The sequence below is a fragment of the Ceratotherium simum genome, chromosome 16 (assembly GCF_057802395.1).
Source record: "Ceratotherium simum simum isolate JZ-2026a chromosome 16, ASM5780239v1, whole genome shotgun sequence".
NCBI lineage: Eukaryota > Metazoa > Chordata > Mammalia > Perissodactyla > Rhinocerotidae > Ceratotherium > Ceratotherium simum.
Window position 1 is genome coordinate 1,908,725 of NC_141915.1, and position 20,182 is coordinate 1,928,906.

The 20,182-nt window shown below is 62.0% G+C and overlaps 2 protein-coding genes across 2 annotated transcripts in view; one reads left to right on the forward strand and one right to left on the reverse strand.

Moving 5' to 3' along the window:
* On the forward strand, window positions 1–9,892 carry SLC5A10 (sodium/mannose cotransporter SLC5A10). The gene is made up of 8 exons (XM_087440238.1): window positions 1–161; window positions 437–541; window positions 927–986; window positions 1,681–1,785; window positions 7,703–7,808; window positions 8,117–8,197; window positions 9,587–9,792; window positions 9,842–9,892. Exons 1-8 carry the CDS (start codon window positions 54–56, stop codon window positions 9,890–9,892), a joined length of 822 nt encoding a protein of 273 aa, XP_087296364.1. The 5' UTR covers window positions 1–53.
* Window positions 9,349–20,182, reverse strand: part of SACK1G (scaffolding CK1 anchoring protein G) — a 26,821-nt gene continuing 15,987 nt past the window's right edge. The window contains exons 4-6 of the mRNA XM_004433010.3: window positions 16,657–16,781; window positions 14,667–15,909; window positions 9,349–10,370 (exon numbers count right to left, since the gene is read on the reverse strand). Of these exons, the coding sequence (XP_004433067.1) occupies window positions 9,963–10,370; window positions 14,667–15,909; window positions 16,657–16,781 (1,776 nt within the window). The 3' untranslated portion in view covers window positions 9,349–9,962. The remainder of the gene's footprint in view (window positions 10,371–14,666; window positions 15,910–16,656; window positions 16,782–20,182) is intronic.

The window sequence follows — 20,182 nt, forward strand, 5'->3', positions numbered from 1 at the left end:
GAGCCCCAGGCTGCTTTCCACAGCAGCAGCACCATCTTACGTTCCCTCCAGCAATGCACAGGGTCCCAATCTCTGCCTCTGTCTTGCAGTCCTCGTGTCGGGCCAGCAGGAACACAGTGAGCGGCTACTTCCTGGCGGGCCGGGACATGTCATGGTGGCCGGTGAGTGTCCCCTGACTCCTCCCTCCCACCCCTCCTTCGGGCTGCCTCGGACCTCTAGGTCAGCCAGCAGCTGCACCCCTCGGGTGGTCACTCCGCGTGTCTTCCTCCCCAAGGCCACGGCCCAGGCGGGCTCGAGCCGGTGGTGATGGGGCAGGCTGAGGCTGGCAGGGGTCCCCGAGCTGGGGTGTAGGGATGGGTGCCGGAACTGTGTAAAGTACAGGGGCTGTGGAGTCTGGGTGACCTGCAGCTGATTCCTCGTCCTCTCTCCCCTCCAGATCGGAGCCTCGCTCTTCGCCAGCAGCGAGGGTGCGGGCCTCTTCATCGGACTGGCAGGCTCGGGTGCGGCTGGAGGCCTGGCTGTGGCGGGCTTCGAGTGGAATGTGAGCTCTCGGGGGGACGTGCAGGCTGTGGGAGGGCGTGCCAACCTTGTAAGGCCTAGGACGGGGACTCCACTGGAGTCCACCCCACCATGGCCACCAGGGCACTTCCTTGCAGCTCAAGTCAGCCAGTGTCCAGACGGGCTCTATGCGGCAGTGTTCTTGGTGAAGTCTGGTCTTCCGAATGCCAACACACCGGATAGAGCAGCGGGAAGGGAGCTGCTGGCCTTGGCCCGGGCCATCTGTTTACAGAGGCACAGGGAGGGCAAGGGGTCGCCCCAGGTTCTCATAGCAAGTCTGGCCTCCAGACTGCTGGTCCCAGCTGTGTCTGGAGCAGGGCCTGTGGAAGCTGTGCCCACTGTCCTCACCCTGCCTCTGTCCCCCTCAGGCCACATACGTGCTGCTGGCCCTGGCGTGGGTGTTCGTGCCTATCTACATCTCCTCGGAGGTGAGTCTGCTCCTGGGCCCTCAGGCCGGCCTCTCCTGGGTCTGGGCCTTGGTGTGAGTTGGTGGTGGTGATGGGCAGGAGCCCCTGGCTCACAAGCTGGTGAACTCACAGGGCTGCGTTTGTTATTAGTCCCACTGACGTTCCTGTCAGCCCACGAAGGCAGGTCCCTAGGACTCAGCTCGGGTGCCTTGTCTGCTGCTTTCTACTGTCCCTGCGCGTGGCATCTTGGGCATGATGCTCTCTCTACCTGGGTCAACAGGCGGCACACCTGGGCAGCACTTGACTCTGCCCACTCCTTTAGCCCCAGCGGGGCAATCACTAAGTCCAGTGGATTCCATTTCCTGCATTTCTCTCTGTCTGTCCCCTGCTCTGCCCCTCACCACCACCTTCCCCATCCAGCCTGTCACAGCTCATCTGGATGCATCATAATAGCCTCCAGACTTGTCCTGCTGTCCCCAGCCATGGCCCCTCCAATCCATTCCTCATATCAGCCCTGAAGAGCCAATGTCAGCCCGCAACTCCCCTGCCTAACACCCTTAGGATACGGTCAGAACCCTTCGCCTGGAGTTCGGGGCCTGGTGCTGGGCTGTCCCCAGTAAGTGGGCCTGGGCATAGCCCGTGAGAATCTCCTGGCCCTGAACACTGGGCGTGGTCTCGGGGCCGTGCTTACCCCTGCCCCCCATGCCTCCCCCAGATCGTCACCATGCCTGAATACATCCAGAAGCGCTTCGGAGGCCAGCGGATACGCATGTACCTGTCTGTTCTGTCCCTGCTGTTGTCTGTCTTCACCAAGATATCGGTGAGCTGCCCCCCCAACACCCGGCTTCCAACTGGCATAGCGTGGAAACATCCCTGTTCTGAGGGCCCCTCAATGGACCTGACATCCTCTCATCCATCTCTGCCTTATTTAACAGTTGATGAAACTGAGGCCCAGACAGGGACAGTGACTTGCCCAGGGTCACACAGTGAGTGTGACAGCTGGTCCAGGGCCCCCGGAATGTTGGCTGGGCAGCCTGTGTAGTTGGGGGCAGAACGCAGGCCTTGTGGCTCCTGCTTTGCCCCAGGTTCTAGACACGGGGTGTCGAGTGGGTTCTTAGTACGGGGGGTTGGTGGTGGCCGTCTGAGGTTGGCCTGGGTGTCTTCCCTGGGCCGACACCAGGGGGCGCTGAGAGCCTGTGCTGTCGGGCCCGTGCAGCAGCTGCGTGGGGCTGACCTCCTGCCCCCGCCTGTGGCTGGTTGGCTCCATCAGCAAGCTGACCCCAGCCGCGCCCTCCTGGCTGTGGGGTGCCATCCCAGTGGGCACCTCCAGGCCTCTTTCCCGTGGGGGCCTGGACCTGGGCCCGCTGGAAGGTTAAGAGTGGAAAGCACTGCTCAAGTGCCATCAGGACTCGCTGAGTGCATGTCTTGTCCCAGGCCCTGACTTCACAGGAAGGGAAACCGAGGCCCAGGGAGGGGACATAACTTGTCCCAAGCCTCCTGGTGACTTCGTGGCAACACCGGGCCTTCTGGTTCTCACTCCTGAGTCTGAGGGCACCCTGCCCTCGGCCCCTGGGGCCCTCTAGCCTCCTTCAGCTCCAGCTCTGACAAGGCTCAGGAGGCAGAGGACTGCTTCTGGCCGAGTGAACCCAGACAAGACCCTGAGCTCGGTTTCCGCCCTCATGAGGAGGACTGGCCTGGCCTGCCTCTCTCGGCGTCTGTGGGGTGAGGGGGGCTGGTGTGTGTGTAGGGGGACGTGCCCGGTGAGGCTGGCTTTCTCCTCGGTGGTGAAGTCACCTCCTGCACATCAAGAACCCATCCCAGCTGCAGCCTATCTGGACAGAGACCACAGGGCCCGCCTGCTGCCGTCCCTCAGGCGGGACACTGGTCTGCAGAGAGAACACGCGATGGCAGGGTGCAGAGATCACCACTCTGACCCTCAGGCAGGGCTGGCTGGAACCGAGCCCCATCGCTGCGTGGCTCTGGGTCAGTCATTTAACATCTGGAAAATAGAGAAATCTAGCATGACGCTAAGGCCACTTGGAGCAAAGGCCAACTGTGGCCTCCAAGGTTTGGCCTCTGCTGCCTCACTGCCCTCACCTCTCCCTCTTCTCCCGTTGCATACATCACTCCAGCCTCACCCGCCTTGCACCTCCGTGAACATGCCAGGCACAATACTTGCCTCAGGGCCTTTGAACTCATGCTGCAGCCTCTGTCTGGAATCCCCTGGATATCCACGTGGCTCACTCCCTCTCTTTTCTCCAGTCTTTCAGATCTCACCTCCTCAACGAGGCCTACCCCTGCCCATCAGGTCCACACGTCCTCACCTGCTCTCCGTTTTTCATACACGTACTGTCTTCCCACATGCTGAGTGATTCACTCAGAATGTCTACTGTCTCCTTCATTTTCTCCTCTGTTCACTGACGTATCCCCAGTGCCACTGTGTGCCTGGCACACCTCATGGGACCGAGTGAGATGACACACGCCAGGCTCAGCTCTTTTTTTTTGGGAAAGGCTGGAGAGTAAATATTTCTGACTCTGCGGGCTATGTGCAAACTACTCGTCTTCGCCACTGGAGGTTGGAAGACAATCCCAACAGGCTGACTGGACTCTGTCTCTGGGCGCCGAGCCCTGACACCTGTGAATATGCCCGTGCATTGAGCGCCTACTGTGCGCCAGGCCTGAGTGGGCACTGGAAGACAAGAACGTCTCTGCTCTCAGGGAGCTTATGTTCTAGACAAGGAGAGAAATGAACAGACCAGTCCAGTTATATGAAATGGTAAAGTGTGATAAAAGAGGCTGACGCGGGGCTGGAGTGGAGAACGAAGAGAGCGGGGATCAGGCTCAATTTGGAGAGAGTGGTCTGGGATGAAAATCTGCCTTGAAGCAGCATCCCAGGCGAGCAGCTGGAGGGGGCGGTGGGGCTGGAGCCCATGGAGCCACCGAGCAGGGAGAGGTGAGGATGACAGGGAGGGGGGCGGCCGGTGGATTTGGTTCTGTGCGCAGTGGAAATGCAGAGATGGTCTGATTTTCCTCCCAACAAGCCGAGTGCTGGAGGGGCCAGCGAGGGGCTTCAAAGGGCTGGGGCACGGCAGGGGGTGGTGGCGGGCAGCAGAGATGGGGAGGAGCATTTTGGAGAATCAACAGCAGTGGCTGGTGGGTCGCGTGCAGGGAGTGTGGCAAAGCTGAGAAGTTTCCAGAACCCCGAAGGGACAGTGATGGCCTCTAGGAGATGGGCAAGGTTTGGGGCAGGGGACACTGGGATGATCTGGGGGAAGACACATGATAAACCTGTGGCAAATGTCAGCAAGGACCACCCCTGCTTCTCTGCAGCCCTGTGAAGGGAGGGAGAGAAGGGGGTCCATGGGAGGTGGCCAGTGCGGGGGCAGGGCGGGGCCCCCTGAGGGGCACTGGTGCACATGGGGAAGGTGGGGTACTGAGAGGCTGTGCAGCCGCGGATCAGCCCCAGCATCAAGTCAGCTTGGCGGGACAGCCCCACGCCCTCCCTCACCCTCGCTCCCTCTGTGTCCTGGGCTCAGGTCCCTGCAAGCCAGAAAGGATTGTGCCAGGAGTGGGGCCCACTCTCTCCGGGCCCAGGAACTCACAGTCCCAAGGGTCAGCCCAGCGGCCTCGGGCCCTGCCTCATGACCTTGACCACAGGCCGGGGCAGTCTTCTTTGAGCCGCGCCCTCCTCTGTGGAGCAGCTCATCACATCCACCTCGCAGGAGCTTCAGGAGACGCTGGGAAGAAAGTGCTCAGGCCCCAGCACCCCAGCCCGGGCTTCCTGGGCCTTGGAAGGTGGCTGGGTTTCTGGGCACGAGATGACGGGGAGCAGCTGCTGTAGGTAGAAGGTGCTGTGTGGGTGCAGCCTGGGCGTCGTGCTTCGGGAAGAAGGCACAGGAGGTGGTAAGAGCAGTTGGTGGCACACGAGTTTGGGGTCAGATCACAGAAAGCAGATGACCCTGGGCACAGCAGGTTTCTGAGTGAGGGTGGAGCGGTGGCCGGAGGCAGGCACAGGGCCCTGAGAGCCACCCCTCCTTTGAGATTCAGCTCCCTGGCGTGTCCTTCTGATTTTGTTCCCAGGGTTTTGCCACCGTGGGCAAGTTCCTCTGGCTTGACCTCCCTGTCTGTGCCCTCAGAGAGTTAGATTAGATTCTGCATCTGCTCCTGGGCCACCCGGGGAGGGAGGCAGAGGGGAGTAGGCTCCCTCAGAGCCCTGCCTGCCCTTCCCCCAGCACCCCTGGCCTGCGGGGGTCTGCAGAGGCCAGCGGGGATGGAGGGAGATGGGTGCCTGTGCCTGCCCTCTCCACATCCACTCCCCCATTTTATAGGTTAGGGCCACTGAGGCTTGGGAGGTGGTGACCTGCTCAAAGCAGGGGACCGGGACACAGTGGACCAGGGACACTGACCCAAGTCTGTGTGACTTTGGGGTTAGGGCTCTTAGCTTCTACCTGGCTGCAGCCTGCCTGAGCCCACAGGAGAGAGCCGGGGTTGCAGGAGAGGTCAGATGGACTGGTGGCGTCTAGTCCTCATCCAGGGACTCCCGCCGAGCCTGCAGGCATGCACACTGGCCGCTGTGTCTGCAGTGGCAGCAGTGCCTTCGCCAAACGCTGCGTAGGGTCCTGGAGGGAAGATGGCCAAGTCCCACCGCCACCCCTTCGTCCTCTTCCTGCTGCCTGTCATGCTCCAAATCACTCTCCGGGGCATCAGCTATGATAGGAAGGAAGGGATACAGTGGTCTCTGGGTGGCCGTGGGGGATTGGTTCCAGGACCCCTGCAGATACCAAAATCCACTGACGCTCAAGTCCCTTATGTAGAATGGCCTAGTATTTGCATGTACGTAACCTATGCACATCCTCCTGTGTACTTTAAGTCATCTCTAGATTACTTATAATACCTAATACAATGTAAATGCTGTGTAAATAGTCGTCCTACTATATTGCTTAGGGAATAATGACAAGGGAAAAGTCTGTACACGTTCAGTACAGAGGCAACCATCGTAGGCCTGTCAACCCGCGGTTGGTTGAACCCGTGGATTCAGAACTGCGGATAGGGAGGGCTGACTGGAACTGTCCCTGCAGAGCAGAAGGGTGAGGGGAGCAGGGCGTCTGGGACGACTGAGTTCTGGAAGATGCAATGCAGAGACTGGAAAGTTCTAGGCAGAGGGACTGGGTGAGCCTCAAAATACTGGGTGTGGAAGGGCGGCCAGTCTGACGTGACCAGAGTCAGCTCTGCTAAAGGGATGTGTGGCCAGAGCCTGAAAGGCAGGTGCTCTGAGGGCAGCTGAGGTCCAGGGAGGGGTCTTGAGCAGTGGCTGGAGGATGACCAGGTGGAGGAGGGGGCTGCTGCTTTCCAGAGCCCTACCGCCCCCTTGGTCCTCCCTCACCAGACACCTCCAGTCTGATATCCGCCAGGGTCTGACCTTCGCAAAGACCCCTCCCCTCCCTGTGCCTCAGTTTCTCCTGTGGTCTCATGGGGCAGGGGGCTTAAGGAGTCCTTCCTGCCCTGATATTCATCAGCTCTGGGCTTCTCTGCTGGGGCTGGAGGTAGACACACCCCCAACACACACTCCCACACATGTGCACACACTCACACGTACGCTGCCAAAGCCAGGGGCCAGAGCGAGGGGACACTGTTCTGGATGCGCCCTGTCAGCCTCCACACCGGACAGGTCCTCTCCCGGAGGGTCAAGGAGGGGCCTGGGGGAGAGGTGCAGGGAACACAGCTTTGGAGTGAGAGCCGGTTCCACGTGGGCTCTGTGTCCTGGAGCTCCGGGCCTGTAGAGGGCAGGGGGTCCAGGAGCCTGGCTCTGAGCAGTGCTGCTCAGCTCCAAGTTGGGCCAGCCGTGGGGCAGCTGGAAGGGGCCGGCACCCCTGGGCCTCGTGCGTCCCGGTCCACGCACCAGTAAGTGGGGCCACCCCGCAGCCTTGCCCGGCCTTCTCCAGTCTCCTGGCCCCAGAGGCCGTGTTTCGGGTTGTCTCCCTCTACTGAGCCAGCACAGAATGGCAGGTTTGGAAATCTGGCGTGGCAGGAACCCCCTGCCCAGCCCCCGGGTCCCACAGGACGGGGTCCTGCCCTCCTCCACTGGGTGGGCTGGAGGGCACCTGTGGTCTGTGGGCCCGTTCCAGCGCTGGGGTTGTACGGCTTACTCCGGGGCTCCGATGCCTGCCCCACACGCTGCCCCAGGCTCAGCCTGAGACGTGGTCCTGGCTTCAGTTCCAACCCCGCTGAGGGTAGTAAGCAGGACTGCCCCTCTGTTCCCCCTGCCCACCCCCGGCACACATCTGGTCTCTTCTCAGGGGGCCCCTGCCTAACGGGGCACAGAGAACAGGGCGCGTTCCCAGCTATGGTCCTGGAGACCGAGCACGCGGACCTGTTTTCTGAGGCCCAGTAATCTCGTGGCCCTCCTGGACTCCTCATTAAGGACCCCTGGGAACTGAGGGGACAGCGCTCTGCCTTCTACCCTGCTGGGCAGGGCCAGATGCAGTTAACAATGCTGCTCCTGGGGCCTCAGCCACTCAGGACTTGATTAACAGCAGCAGCGTCCCTTGCACACAGCTTGTCCACAGCCGGGACCCCTCCCACCCTCACGACAGCCCCGGCCTGTCGGGGGGTCTCCCTCTCCTCATCTGTGGGGCACTGAGGCCACACTGCGAGTGAGTGGCCGAGTGTGGGCTGGCTCGTGTTCTGGCTCCGCGGTCACCTTGGGCCTCTGCTCAGGACTCCTTTCCCGTCCCCAGATCGACCTGTATGCGGGGGCTCTCTTTGTGCACGTCTGCCTGGGCTGGAACTTCTACCTCTCCACCATCCTCATGCTCGTCATCACCGCCCTGTACACCATCGCAGGTATGGCGCCCTGGCAAGGATTGGATGGGGCTCCCGCAGAGAGGGGGCTGACCACCGGCCTGGGCATCAGTGGAAGCCAAGGGGCTGGCGGGAGCCGGGGGCGGGAGCTGGAGGCAGAGGGCCACCTCCTCCCTCAGCCGGGAAGTGGCTGGTTTTGGTCAGACAGCTGGGATCTGGAGCCTGGCTCTGCAGGCCCTGCTGCTTGGTCCCAGTTCACCCAGGAGTGAAAGGCAGGGGACACGTGTGTGGAACAGCCGTCCCTCCCACCGAGGCCGGGGCCCCTCCAGCTCCCTTGTTCACTCTCGCAGGAGGCCTGGCTGCTGTGATCTACACGGACGCCCTGCAAACGCTTATCATGGTGGTGGGGGCTGTCATCCTGACTGTCAAAGGTGAGGGGCTGTCCCAGCAGCAAGCCTCTGGGGTCAGGACCCAGGCGCCAGTGCTGGGGATGGGGTGGGCTCACATGGTCAAGTCATGAGGGTGCCAGGCTGCCCGCCCTCCTCCTGCCCCCACTGCCCAGCTGCATTTCTGTCACCAGCTCCGGGCCGGCCCAGGGATGGCGCAGAGCTGACCCAGGAACACAGGCCGTGGCAGCCGCCCTGGCTCAGGGCTTGACAGTGAGGGGGCTGAGGGCAGGTGCGCAGACACACAATTAGGAGACCACAAGACTGCCTGGGCGTCTGCGCCAGTTGTTCAAAATCACATACAAGATCCCAAGAAGCGCTGCTCTGGCCCGCTGGACAAAGGCAGGGGAGGAGAGGAGGGAGTTTAGACAGATCAGTGACCCTGGTCTGGGAGCACGGAGGAAGCTCGGAGGGCTGCCCCGAAAGGAAGTGAACTCTCTGTCCCTGGAATTATGCAAGCAGAGCCAGGAGGATCCCACACAGAGGGAACAGAGGCTTTTAAAGTCTCTTCCAGCCTCAGACTCTAGGATCCCCTGGCTGGGCCGTTTTGAGCCTTGTAGAGTGTTTGCACACTTGCTCTGAGCACTCGCCCCGGCCTAACCTGGGCAATGATGCTGGGGGCCAGTGTCTGGGCAGCAGGCTTCCTGGTGGGAAAGGCGGAGAGTGGGGCCTGGGGCTGAGACAGGGGTTTTCCTGTGTCCAGGCTTCTGTGTGTCTGCCTCCTCTCAGACCAGGGGCCCCTGTCCCCTGAACCCACTGCAGGGACCCAGGCAGCCAGGTGGTCTGGACAGGAGAGGGGTGATCACAGACACAGTAAAGGCCCTCAATGGGCCAGAACTTGGCCCTGCAGGGCCCTGACCCCAAGGCAGACAGGAACTGTGAGGGGCGAGCATGGTCTGGGATTTGTGGGGGCCCTGGCCCTCCTGGGACCTGTTTCCCCTCTCAGTGCCACATCACCCCCAGCCACTCAGCTCAGCCAAAATCACGTCCTTCAGAAGCCCCTGGGTCAAGACTTTAACACTCTAGACTCCTCAGGAAGGTTCCTGAATGCCCAGAAAAAATACTTTTGCTTCCTCGAATCAACAGTCTGAAGCCTGGCAGAGAACCCCTCACCCAAGACCAACAGGACACTGGGGTGCCCACGTGCAAAATGCTCATTTAATAGTATTATTTTAAATACAAATAAAATAGTCATTTGAACTCGCCTTTTTTTAAAACCGTCTACCCTCCATGCCCTTCCAGACACTGGGAAAGGGGAAGTGGGAAAAAGTCAAGTTTGATGCAACAGAAAGTCACTTGTGAGATGAGGGCAGTGGGGGCCGGGAGTCGGGGCCCCCAGCCACAAACCATCCCTATCCCGCCCCAATCCCTCAGCTTTCGACCAGATTGGTGGGTACGAGCAGCTGGCGGCAGTCTATTCCCAGGCCGTCCCAACCAGGATCATCGCCAACACCACCTGCCACCTGCCGCGCGCGGACGCCATGCACATGTTCCGAGACCCCTACTCAGGGGACCTCCCGTGGACCGGGATGACCTTCGGTCTGACCATCATGGCCACCTGGTACTGGTGCACGGACCAGGTGAGTGTCAACGTGGTTGCCTGCCCTGCCTCCCCGCCTCCCAGGGTAGGTGCTGGAGGGTCAGGCGGCCCACCTGCCAGTCCCTGGCACGGCCCCGTGAACACCTGCACGGTGAGTCTGGGCTGGGGCAGAGGCCGTGGACGGCCGGCTCCAGGCCCGGGGAGATGGTGCTAGGGGTCCTTGCGGTCCCGGGGGGCCTGGGCCCTCCGTTTAGAATCGGAGGAGGCCCACTGGCCACCGCCTGTCCTGGCCTTCAGGTGTTTTGACTGGGACAGTTTGGAGTACGGGATTCCAAAAGGACTTGGCTGCTCCTCAGTGGCCCTGCCATCGGCCAGGGGGCTGGCATTTCGGGCCAACCTTGGGCTCCCAGGATCTGGCAGTGTGCGTGGCCCAGGGCCACCCTTGGCCTGCCAGTGATGGGGGCCTGCCACGGCTGGGCCTGCTTTCCTGGTAGAGCTCTGGGCGCCGTCGGCAGCAGGCCGGTACCGTGGGGGTCCCGGGGTCCTCAACGGCCGTGGGAAGCCATCTTTATCCTTGGTCCCCGAGGCAGGGACTCCATAATAGTGGAACTTTTGGCCCTGGGAGAGAGAGAACAAGGTGAGTGAGATCCCCAGGAGCAATCCGTCCCTTCCCTCGGGCTCTTTGCCGGGCGGCTGCAGCGGGACTCCTGGGTTTGCCTCCTGGCCCTGCCACTCACCAGCTCGTGGTCCTGGACAAGTTTGTGTCAACTACTTGGTGCCTCAGTTTCCCCATGTGTCATTTGGGAGTAATCCTGCCTTTTGTGGTTGTGATAAGGCAAATGCCTCCATTCCTCGATGCCCCTGCCCCAGCCTCCTCCTGTAAACGGGGCTGGATGGGGTCGTCGGAGGCAGTGCCTTAATCCGGCCTGGGGCTCAGGTGAGTGCAGTCTAGTCCTCCCGGGGCTGTGAACCCACCAAGTGACCTCAGCTAGCCACTTCCCCTCTCTGGGCAGAAGCAGGCGATGCCCCCTGCCCTGCCTGCTTCCGAAGGCCGTGGGCAGCTGCGGGCAGCAGTCGGGTGGGAAACAGCCTCAGAGGCCACAGGCCTGACGCCCGTCCTCCCCTCTGGACCCCCAAGGGCTTCACCGTGGGAATGAGGCCGCCAGGCCTATGGGGTGAATGAGGACGGCCTCCCCTGTGCGGTAGACCCGCCAATCCCATGCACAGGCTGGGACACTGAGCCCCAGAGGGCAGAACTGGGGTCTGCACCCAGAGTGGAGTGACTTCTCTGGGGACCAGGGCTGCCTGACCAGCGAGGGGAGTGCTCAGCGGGCTCCCCACGCTCTCCCTCTCCGAGCACTAGGTGCTCAGTCTGTTCACCCAAAGACCCTCCCTGGGCTGGGACAGTGGGCAGTGATCCCGGTCGGGAGGCTTCAGAAACCTGGGAGGCTGGGCCTCATTTTCCCGTCTGTACATGGTGCCCGAGAGTCCCACGTCAACTGTGCCTCACGTGTGGACCTCTAGGGACTGTGTGGGTGAGAGGCTGTGGAGGGTGTGCTGGGTGCCGGGACGGGCTGCTGCGCCAGCCCGGGCCCCTTCACCCTGGGGCACCCCTTGTTTCCTCCCCGCTCAGCATGGGCCTGGCGGCCCTAGCGTGTCTGGGTGGGACATCCTTCAGGAGATTTTCCCATGAAGGCCAAGCGAGTCAGCACATGGCCTGGCCTCAAGGGCCTTGCTGCCTGGATAAGGGGGTCACACAGGGAGACGGAGGCAGAACACCGCTGACCCCAGGGTGGTCCAGAGTACCACCGGCACTGGGGGCCCACGGCCTGGTGTCAGCCTTACCTCCCCATCCTCCTCCCGCTCAGGCTGGGTCTGCCTGGGGAGCAGCCAGGCCTTGGTCCAGAGGCCCCTGCAAAGCAGGTAGCAGCGGGTTGGGTCCCACCTGCCTGCGTGGCCCTCCGCGTCCTGCTCTGCTGTGACCCTCACTAGCACCGGGGGCTGTGCGGGGCACCTGGAGGGCTGGCTCCACTCGCCCCTTGGCCAGGCGCCCTCCAGGACGCCCAGGGTGGTCAGCACCAGGTGGCAGCTCCGTGTGCTGGAAGCACGGGTGCTTTTTGTCCTCCTTAGACTTCTCCCTCTCTCCCAGCTCATCCGCGATGCATAGGTGACACTCTTGTATCAGAAACAAACAAAACCAACACAGCGGGAGGCAGAGGCGTACTGGGCAGACAGCCGTGGCCTGGGCTCGGCCGCGCCCCTCCCTGACCTCAGTTTCCCTGTCTGTAAAACTGGGAGGCACACAGACCAGACGGCCTCCTGGGGTCCTGCCTGCCCTGGCAGTGTACCTTCTGTCACCTGCTGCTGCAGCTCCAGACGGAGGGTCTTCCTTAAGACGGCAGCAGCTGCGTCAGTCTTAACAACGACCACAAGCTCTCGGGCTTCGGACGCAGGCCAGGAATGCTGGGTGGTACCCATCACCTCACCTCACCCCTGGAAGGTTCTTGTCCCCATCTCACAGACGAGCAGACGGACAGCCAGGCCAGTTCAGGACCTCTCTGAAGGGTGGAGCCAGGGTCCAAATGCTCCTGGGCCAGCACCAAGCTGTGGCTGACCCTGAGGTGGCACCCTGAGGGAAGCCTAAACTCAGGGAAGTCGCGACCAGCCAGGCACGGGCTTGGCTGTCTACACAGCGGCCTCACTCAGTCCTTGCAGCAACCTTGCAGGTCGGTGGCAGTACCCACTTTGCAGACGAGGACACAGCAGTTCAGGGAGGTGAAGCGGCAAGCACGGCCTCTGGCAGGGCCATGCCAGGCCCATGCTGAGAGGCGCTGCGGAGCAGCAGCCCACTGACACCGCAGGGGAAGGCCCAGCCCTGCTGCCTGACACCTGCTCTGCTGGGGCACAGAGCCTCAGCGTCCCCACCTGCAGGATGGGCGACAGCCACTGTCCCGCCTGCCTCCCAGGGCTGGCCACTGTGAGCCTGGAATGACGGAATGGGACACAATGTGCAGAGTTTAGGGAAACGCTTCCTCTCTCCGCTGAGGAGTGCAGCCCGGGCTCTTGCAATCCCAGGACATCAGAGGAGAAGGATCCACACAGAACCGAGTCCAACCCCCTCACTGTCCAGACAGGGAAACTGAGGCCCAGAGTGAGGCAAGGACTTGTCCCAAGTCACGGGATGCCGGTGGAGAAACAGGACTGAACTCAGCTTGTCCTGCATACCCAGTGCTGCCGCCCAGGTGCCCTGGATTATGTTCCCCCAAGAGCCACGGCTCAGAGGGAGATGCTGGGAGCTGCCCGTTAAACTAGCACGTTGGGAAAATAAGTTAAAATCACAGGTAATTCCTCCTTCTGAATTGCAAGTGGTGATTTAAACTGCAGAACAGCCAAGGAAAAACACTTACATTTAGAAGTGATGGATTGCACAACTCTGTGAGCATACTAAAAACCGCTGAACTGTGGGCATGTGATTTATACCTCAGTAAAGTTGTTCTAAAAAAGTTAGTTTTTTTTTTTAAAGTAGAATCATGTCAGAGTTGAGAGAGATCTCAGATGCCATCAGTTCCAATCACCCTTCCTCCTCCTCCCATTCTGCAGATCTGGAAACTGAGGCCCAGTTAGGATCTGCCTAAGCTACATGGGGAGTTTCCCTCAGGCAACTTCTGGCATCCCTCTACTACTGAACTGCAAGCTTTCCAAACCCAGGTCTGAAAGCTCCCGGCCTCTGCGAGTGACACAGAACACAGCTGGTGCCAGTGTTTGCTCCTGGCATGTGCACACGCACACCGGCTAAGCACTACTCTCGTGAGGGGGCAGGAGATCGGTGGGGGTTGGGGGGTAGTCCCTGACACGTCCCACCTAGGGTCTCCTCCAGCCCTGACAACTGCTGGGCGGCAGGCCAGGCAGGACCCGCACCTTCCCTACTTGACAGACGGGGAGACTGAGTGCCTGGAACGAGACTACCTTGGCCCACGGTGCTCGGTCAATCAGGAAGAGCTCTGCTTCTGGTGGGAACCGTCAGGCTTGCGCTGTGGTGGTCTCGGGTGGGTCTGAGGCTAGTGGGACAGCGTCTGTCTCATGCCACTCCCTGTGGCCCACCAGGGAGAAACTCTGACACAGGCGTCCCTGAGGGGAGCTGGGCCTCCTGTCTTGTGTCCCCAGGTCATCGTGCAGCGGTCACTGTCTGCCCGGGACCTGAACCACGCCAAGGCGGGCTCCATCCTGGCCAGCTACCTCAAGATGCTGCCCATGGTGCTGATGATCATGCCGGGCATGATCAGCCGTGCACTCTTCCCAGGTAGGACAGGCTCCCGGGGCTGGGCCGGGGCTGCCGGGCACCCCGGGGTCTGGGCCCTTGGCCTGTAAAGGGCCAGGAGGAGCGGCAAAGCATGGATGTGAGCTGTTTCCCGGCCTGGGGAGCGGGGAGGAGAGTGGTCCCAAGGGCCACAATCAAAGGGATCACGTGGAGGAGGCTTGGCATAAGGTCCGGACAAGGACCATTTACTGCTGTGTTACCTGGGGGTGGAAAGGAACATCTGTGTGCCGCCGCCATTTCCTCGTCCGCAAACTAGGGAGCGGACCACCCATGTGGCAGGGTGGCGTCAACTTCCTCTAACGCCAGACACCTGAAACCTTTGGGTGTGTTGAGTGCATCTCCTTTCGGCTCCTGGTAGCTGGCTTAGGTTGCCTTTATGGGACACTGGGGCTGAGGTCCCCAGAGTTGGTAATGACCTGCCACGTGTGTGGCCCTGCGTGGTCCCTACCCCTCCCCCGCCCCGTTCATCAGTTTCCCCGTCTTGACAAGGAAAGCTGTCTGAGCTAGGATGCAGCAGCCCAGCAGATGGCAGCTCTGGGTGCTCAGGCCTCGGGGAGGGGCTCCTGAGACCCCAGTGCACAGGGACCCCGACCCACCTGTGCTTCCTTGTCCGTGGAGCGCGGGGCCTGCATCCTCCTTGGAGTGCCCGCCTCCTCTCGCTCCTGACCCTGGGCCCACGGCGAGCCACCCAGGGGTCCACCAAAGGTCCCGTGGGTCATGTGGGGGGCACTGAGCTGTCGGTGGGGGTGCTGGGCCGGCCCGTTGGCCACCTGCTCTGAATGGCGCCTCCGGAGAGGAGCTGAGTGCTCCCTCACCTCGAAATACTCGTCTGACATGGAAGAGGCCACTGAAGGCCGCCGGGGACCAGGGCCAAGGCCAGAGCTGCCCAAGAGGCTGTCCTGGTCACTGAGGGTCACATAGTCGTCGTCATTTTCCTCCTCCTCACCATCCAGCCCGTTGGGGATGGCTGGTCCCCCGCCGTCGGGGTCATCCTGAGTCGTGGACAGCTGCCGCTGGGGCGGGGCAAGGCCTGGGCCAGCCATCCTGGGCAGCCTGTGGTCTGTCCCGTTCTGGGGCACCTCCTCTTCTGGGGTCTCCAGGCCCCAGCCAATACCACCACCGTCCTGGGCAAGCAGGTCTGCCACAGGGACTGTCCGGGGCTTGGGCACGGGGGGCTGTGGTTCAGGGTCTCCCCGGGGCACGCCGTTCTCAGCTGGGACCCCATCCTGAGGGGCCTGGGGCCCTGGGGTGGGGCTGCAGCCCTGGCTCTGCCTCCACAGCTGGGCGCCGGCCTGGGACGTGTCTCGGATCTTGATGCGGTTCATCTGGCTGGGCTGGGGGTTCCAGATTTTGGGGTCGATGATGTTGATGTAGCCCAGGATGTCACTGCCGGGCTCCGGGTCCGGCTCCACCCACGTGGGCAGGTACTCGAACATGTTGGCCCGCTCCAGGTTGAGCAGCCCCGGGTGGACGGGCGGGGGCGGCTCGGGCAAGTCTCCCGGCCGCTCGGCCAGCGCCGCACCCAGCAGCCCCCGAGGCCTCTTGACCTCCTGCTGCTCAGAGGAGGTCTTGGCAATCTCGTCGGCGCTCTTAGCCTTGACCAGTGCGTACTTGGGGTTGACGAGCTTCTTGGCCACGGTGCCCGAGGGCGCCAGTGGGACCACGGAGGGCAGCATGACGGGCTCTGGCTCAGGCTCCTTCTCCATGGGGATGCCCTTGAGGCTGACGCTGTGCGACATGAGGTACAGCTCCTGGAACTGCCGGTCGAACATCTCCACCACCTGGCCGGACAGCACGGAGATCACATTCCGGTCTGTCCTTGCAGCCGACCACGTGAAGCTGCAACACAGGGGCAGGGGGCAGCCAGGTCAGGCACCTGGGGCCTGCCTCCTCCCTCGGGCCCCGAGTCCCCCTGCAGTGGGCATCTGAGTGAGCCACTGTGCACCCACAGGCCGGTGTTCATTAGACTGTGGCTGTGGGGCCCCAGAAGGGATCAAGAAGTGAGTGGGGCAGAGGACAGGGACCAGCCTTGGGGTCAGACCTGAGTCTGCGACCTCGGGCAAGTCAGTTACCTCGAGCCCACTCTCAGCTGTGTAAAACAGCACAGTGCCGTGCTCCTCCTGGGTGCCCCAGAACCCCTTAAGGCTGCTCACAGAGTACCCGGAGCAGCCTGGACCCACTGTTGTCCAGCACACAGTGGCTGGTGCTGTTACTGGTGTCTCTGCCACCACCAACCCCTCGCGTGGCAGCGGGCACCCTCCACCCTGCCAGCTCTGGCGTGGCAGGGCTCGCAGAGTGACCGCCCTGTGGGCTTGGGAAGACGCAGCCTGGCCTGGCCCACACCCCACCTGCAGGCTGGTGACACCTCTTGGCTGGAACAAGAGTCTGGAAGACAAAAGCCTTCCTCTGCTGCTTCTGGAGCCAGGCGGGCGGTGTGCGGGCGTGCCCCAGCCCCGCTCGCACCTCAGCAGTTTTGGGACCAATGAACCGGAATAACCGGGGCGTCATAAGGCAGGATTAAGGGGAGAAACCAGCTGGGAACTGGAGCCACCTCTACCCCCAGCCGCGAGAAAGCTGCAGAGTCACCTGTAGGAGCCACAGATGGCCCGGTCTCCATCCACAAACATGAACTTCTGGGCCAGGGCGCCCTTGAACTTAGTGGCCGACCTCGTGAAGAACTCTGTTCCCCCGCTGCTCCGCACCCTGAGATTCTGTGTGGGGGATGAGAGATAGAATCACACAACAGCACTGACCACACTGGGGGTGGTGAAGGCGCCAACCTCTGCCCGGGGCTCGGGGAGGGCTATGGGGGAGCTCAGATGGGGAAGGACGAGGCGGTAAGGCCTGGAGAAAGGGGGTGGTGTGTGTGGGGACCACAGGGTCCGGGCCCAGCTGGAAGCAGTGTGATATGCAACTGGAGAGGAGAGTGAGGGCTGGTGACAAAGGGCGCAGTGCAGGATGGATGGGGCCTGGCCTGAAGAGTGTCCACAGAGCAGCCCTGGGCAGGGGAAGACCTGGCTGGCCAGGCCGGTCTGGGGGATGCTGCTGCAGGTGGAGGGAGGCTGCTGCAGGGTCTTTTTTCTTTTTGTGAGGAAGATCAGCCCTGAGCTAACCTCCATGCTAATCCTCTTCTTTTTGCTGAGGAAGACCAGCTCTGAGCTAACATCTATTGCCAATCCTCCTCCTTTTTTTCCCCAAAGCCCCAGTACATAGTTGTATGTCATAGCTGCACATCCTTCTAGTTGCTGTATGTGGGACGCGGCCTCAGCATGGCCGGAGAAGCGGTGCGTCGGTGCGCGCCCGGGATCCGAACCCGGGCCGCCAGTAGGGGAGCGGGCACACTTAACCGCTAAGCCACGGGGCCGGCCCTGCTGCAGGGTCTTGAGCAGAAAGGTGATGCGGACACATTTTAGGAAGGTCCCGCTGACGGCTGGGGGCTGTGCAGCGGGGTGGGGGGGTGCTGCCCTGAGGGATGAGGGTCTTGCCTTCTGGCAAATCTGTGGCCTTTCCAGGATGAGTGACCAGCTAGGCCTCTCCCCGGGTCTTCTCCACACAGCTGTCTTATTGTCCCCACTGAGCTGTGCTCACTGAGGGCAAGGCTCACAGCAAACTTTCCTACTTCCCCTCGGGCCGGCCCACTGCCTGGTACCCAGGAGTGGTCCAGTAAATGGTCAAATCTTACCCCTCACTGGGCTTGCACTGTGGCTGAGGAGCAAGCCAGGAAGGCCCTGAGAAATTACAGGAGGGCAGGCTAAGACCACAAGAGAAGAGGGGGGTCCCCCAGGCGTCACGAACAGAGCTGGGCCCACCACCGCCTCGGGTCCAAGGCCAGGTCACTCCTGCCCTCCTCTTAACTCTGGCCATGTACAGGTCCTCCCTGGTGTGGAGTTTATGGGTGTCCCTGGGCCCGGGTGCTGCAAGGCTTGGGTGCAGGCTCCCCGCAACAGGAGGCGGCTCTTGCTCTGAGGGAGAGGCAGGTGTGAAAAGCCAGTGGTGGGGCATGGCAGACCCCAGGAAGGGCAGGGCAAGCCTGGCTGAGACCCAGGGATGGCTGAGGACACCCCAAAGTAGAACCTCGGAGTGGGAAGGGGACTTGGGCTCATCTGTGCAACACTGCCAGTGCTGTGTGTTAGAAACACAGGCTTCTGGGTGCCCCAGAGATCCAGCTCAGGAGAACTGAGGTCAGGCTGGGAATTTGATTTTTAACACAGCTCCAAGACTGGGCTGTTACACCTTCTGTGACTTCTCCACCGGTCACCCCCGCCCACTCGCGGTCCCCAGCTTATTAACTGCCCGCTCATTCACTCGTTCACCGACCCCTGCAGAGTTCAAGGCCCCCAGCGTGCAGGGGTCCTGCATTGGAGAGCAGGGGGAAGGCAGAAGAGTAACAACCCCAGCTGTTGGGGCTGGGGAGGCTCCGGAAAAGGCTGGCTTCTGGGCTGTGAAAGATGAGGCAGAGCGGGTCAGGGTCAGGGATAGGGTTAGCATTCCAGACATGAGAATACAAAAGCCTGGCAATGAGAGCGGCAGTGTGTCTAAGAAACGTGAGGACTCGGGGGAGGTGGGTGGGTGATGGAGCCTACAGGGTGGGCCCAGCTGGATGCTGATGAAAGACCCTACACCTGCTGAAAGGCCTGGCTCAGCCCTGGGGGCAGTAGGGAGCCATGGGAGGATTTAGAGCAGGGAGTGACAGGGTTGGAGCTGCACCTCAAAAGCAGTTCTGGCATCCAGCGGGAGGATGCGTGAAATGAATGAGGAGCCAGAGGTGGAGAACAGGGAGGGGCTGCTGTGGGTGAGGGAGTGGGCCTAAGTTGGGGGGGGCAACAGGGAGATGGGGGTGGGTCTGAGAAAGCCGGAGCCTGCCCTCCACTCCAGCCCACTGCCCCCAGGGGCTCCTGCATGCCTCCCTCTCTGCTCGGGGCAGCCCCAGAGCAGTGTCCACCCGGCCGTTGAGGGGCGAGTCCCCATGGATGCCCACCCGGCTGTGGGGTGAACAATCGTTTTGTTGCTGGGCCCAGCCCAGAAGGCAGATAAGCCTCTGCTCCCAGGGCTGGCTCCCCCCACCCTCAGGCTGCCTGTCTGCTCACAGCCAGCTCAGCAGGAAGCTGGCCCTGGCCCAGGACAATTAGTGCTTGTGACTTTGTACCCAAAGCAGAGCGTGCTTGGGGACCAGAAGTCAGAACAAAGATCCTGGAGGCGGTGCCAGGCCTTCCCCGCCACCTGTGCCCGACCACAGCCCAGCTCCGTGGCTTCTGTGGGTTCCTGGCCCAGCGCTCCACGTGCTAGGGCCTCAGGCCTTTTCTCAGCCTGGAGGAACGGCCGCCAGCCTCAGTTCCCTCTCACCAGTGTCTGCCCCACTCACCCTAGACTTTGTCCCAGTGAAGGGCTCAGAAGGTCACCACTCTCATCTCAGAGCGACTCACTCCGTGTGAGAGGCAGGCCTCGCTGTGCCAGACTCTAAGCTAGTCTCCAGCCCTCTCTGGGCCTCAGTTTCCCTGTCTGCACGCTGGGGGGCTGGCTTCAAATCTAAGGTCCATCTGGCCCTGGAGCTCAGCAGCAGGTGGGGGCTGTGGCAGCACCCCCCACCCCCGCCAGGGCTGCTCCCCTGCCAGGTTGTTCCTGGGAGCCCCGCCCCATGGGGCCTAGTCCGGATGAGGTAACGTCTCAGAAGCCTGGCTCGGGGGAGCAGAGGTGGAGGAGCCCACAGAGCTGCATTGTCTCTGAGCCCTGGGACACCCCCCGCAGAGCATGCAGCAGGAAGGGCGCAGGACACCCAGGCTGGCCCAGGTAGGGTGCCCTGGGCAAGTCCCCGGACCCTACAGAGCCTCAGTTTCCTCCTACATAAGAGGGGCAGGGAGGATGGCCAGGCAGCATCTCATCACTCCGAGGACGGCTTCTGTCCCAGCAGGTGTGGGGCAGGGCGGGGTGGCACTAGGGCTGGAGCAAACCCACAGCACCTGCCCCGCACCCCACGGGGCCTCCTGTGCTCAGGCCTGGGCTGGTGGGAGGCAGAGGGGACGGGCCCAGGCTCCTTGAGGCAGGGCGGGTCTGAGGCATGCTTGAGCTCCAGCCCTGGCACCAAACGGAGGCCAACTTGGCCTCTCCACCCCTC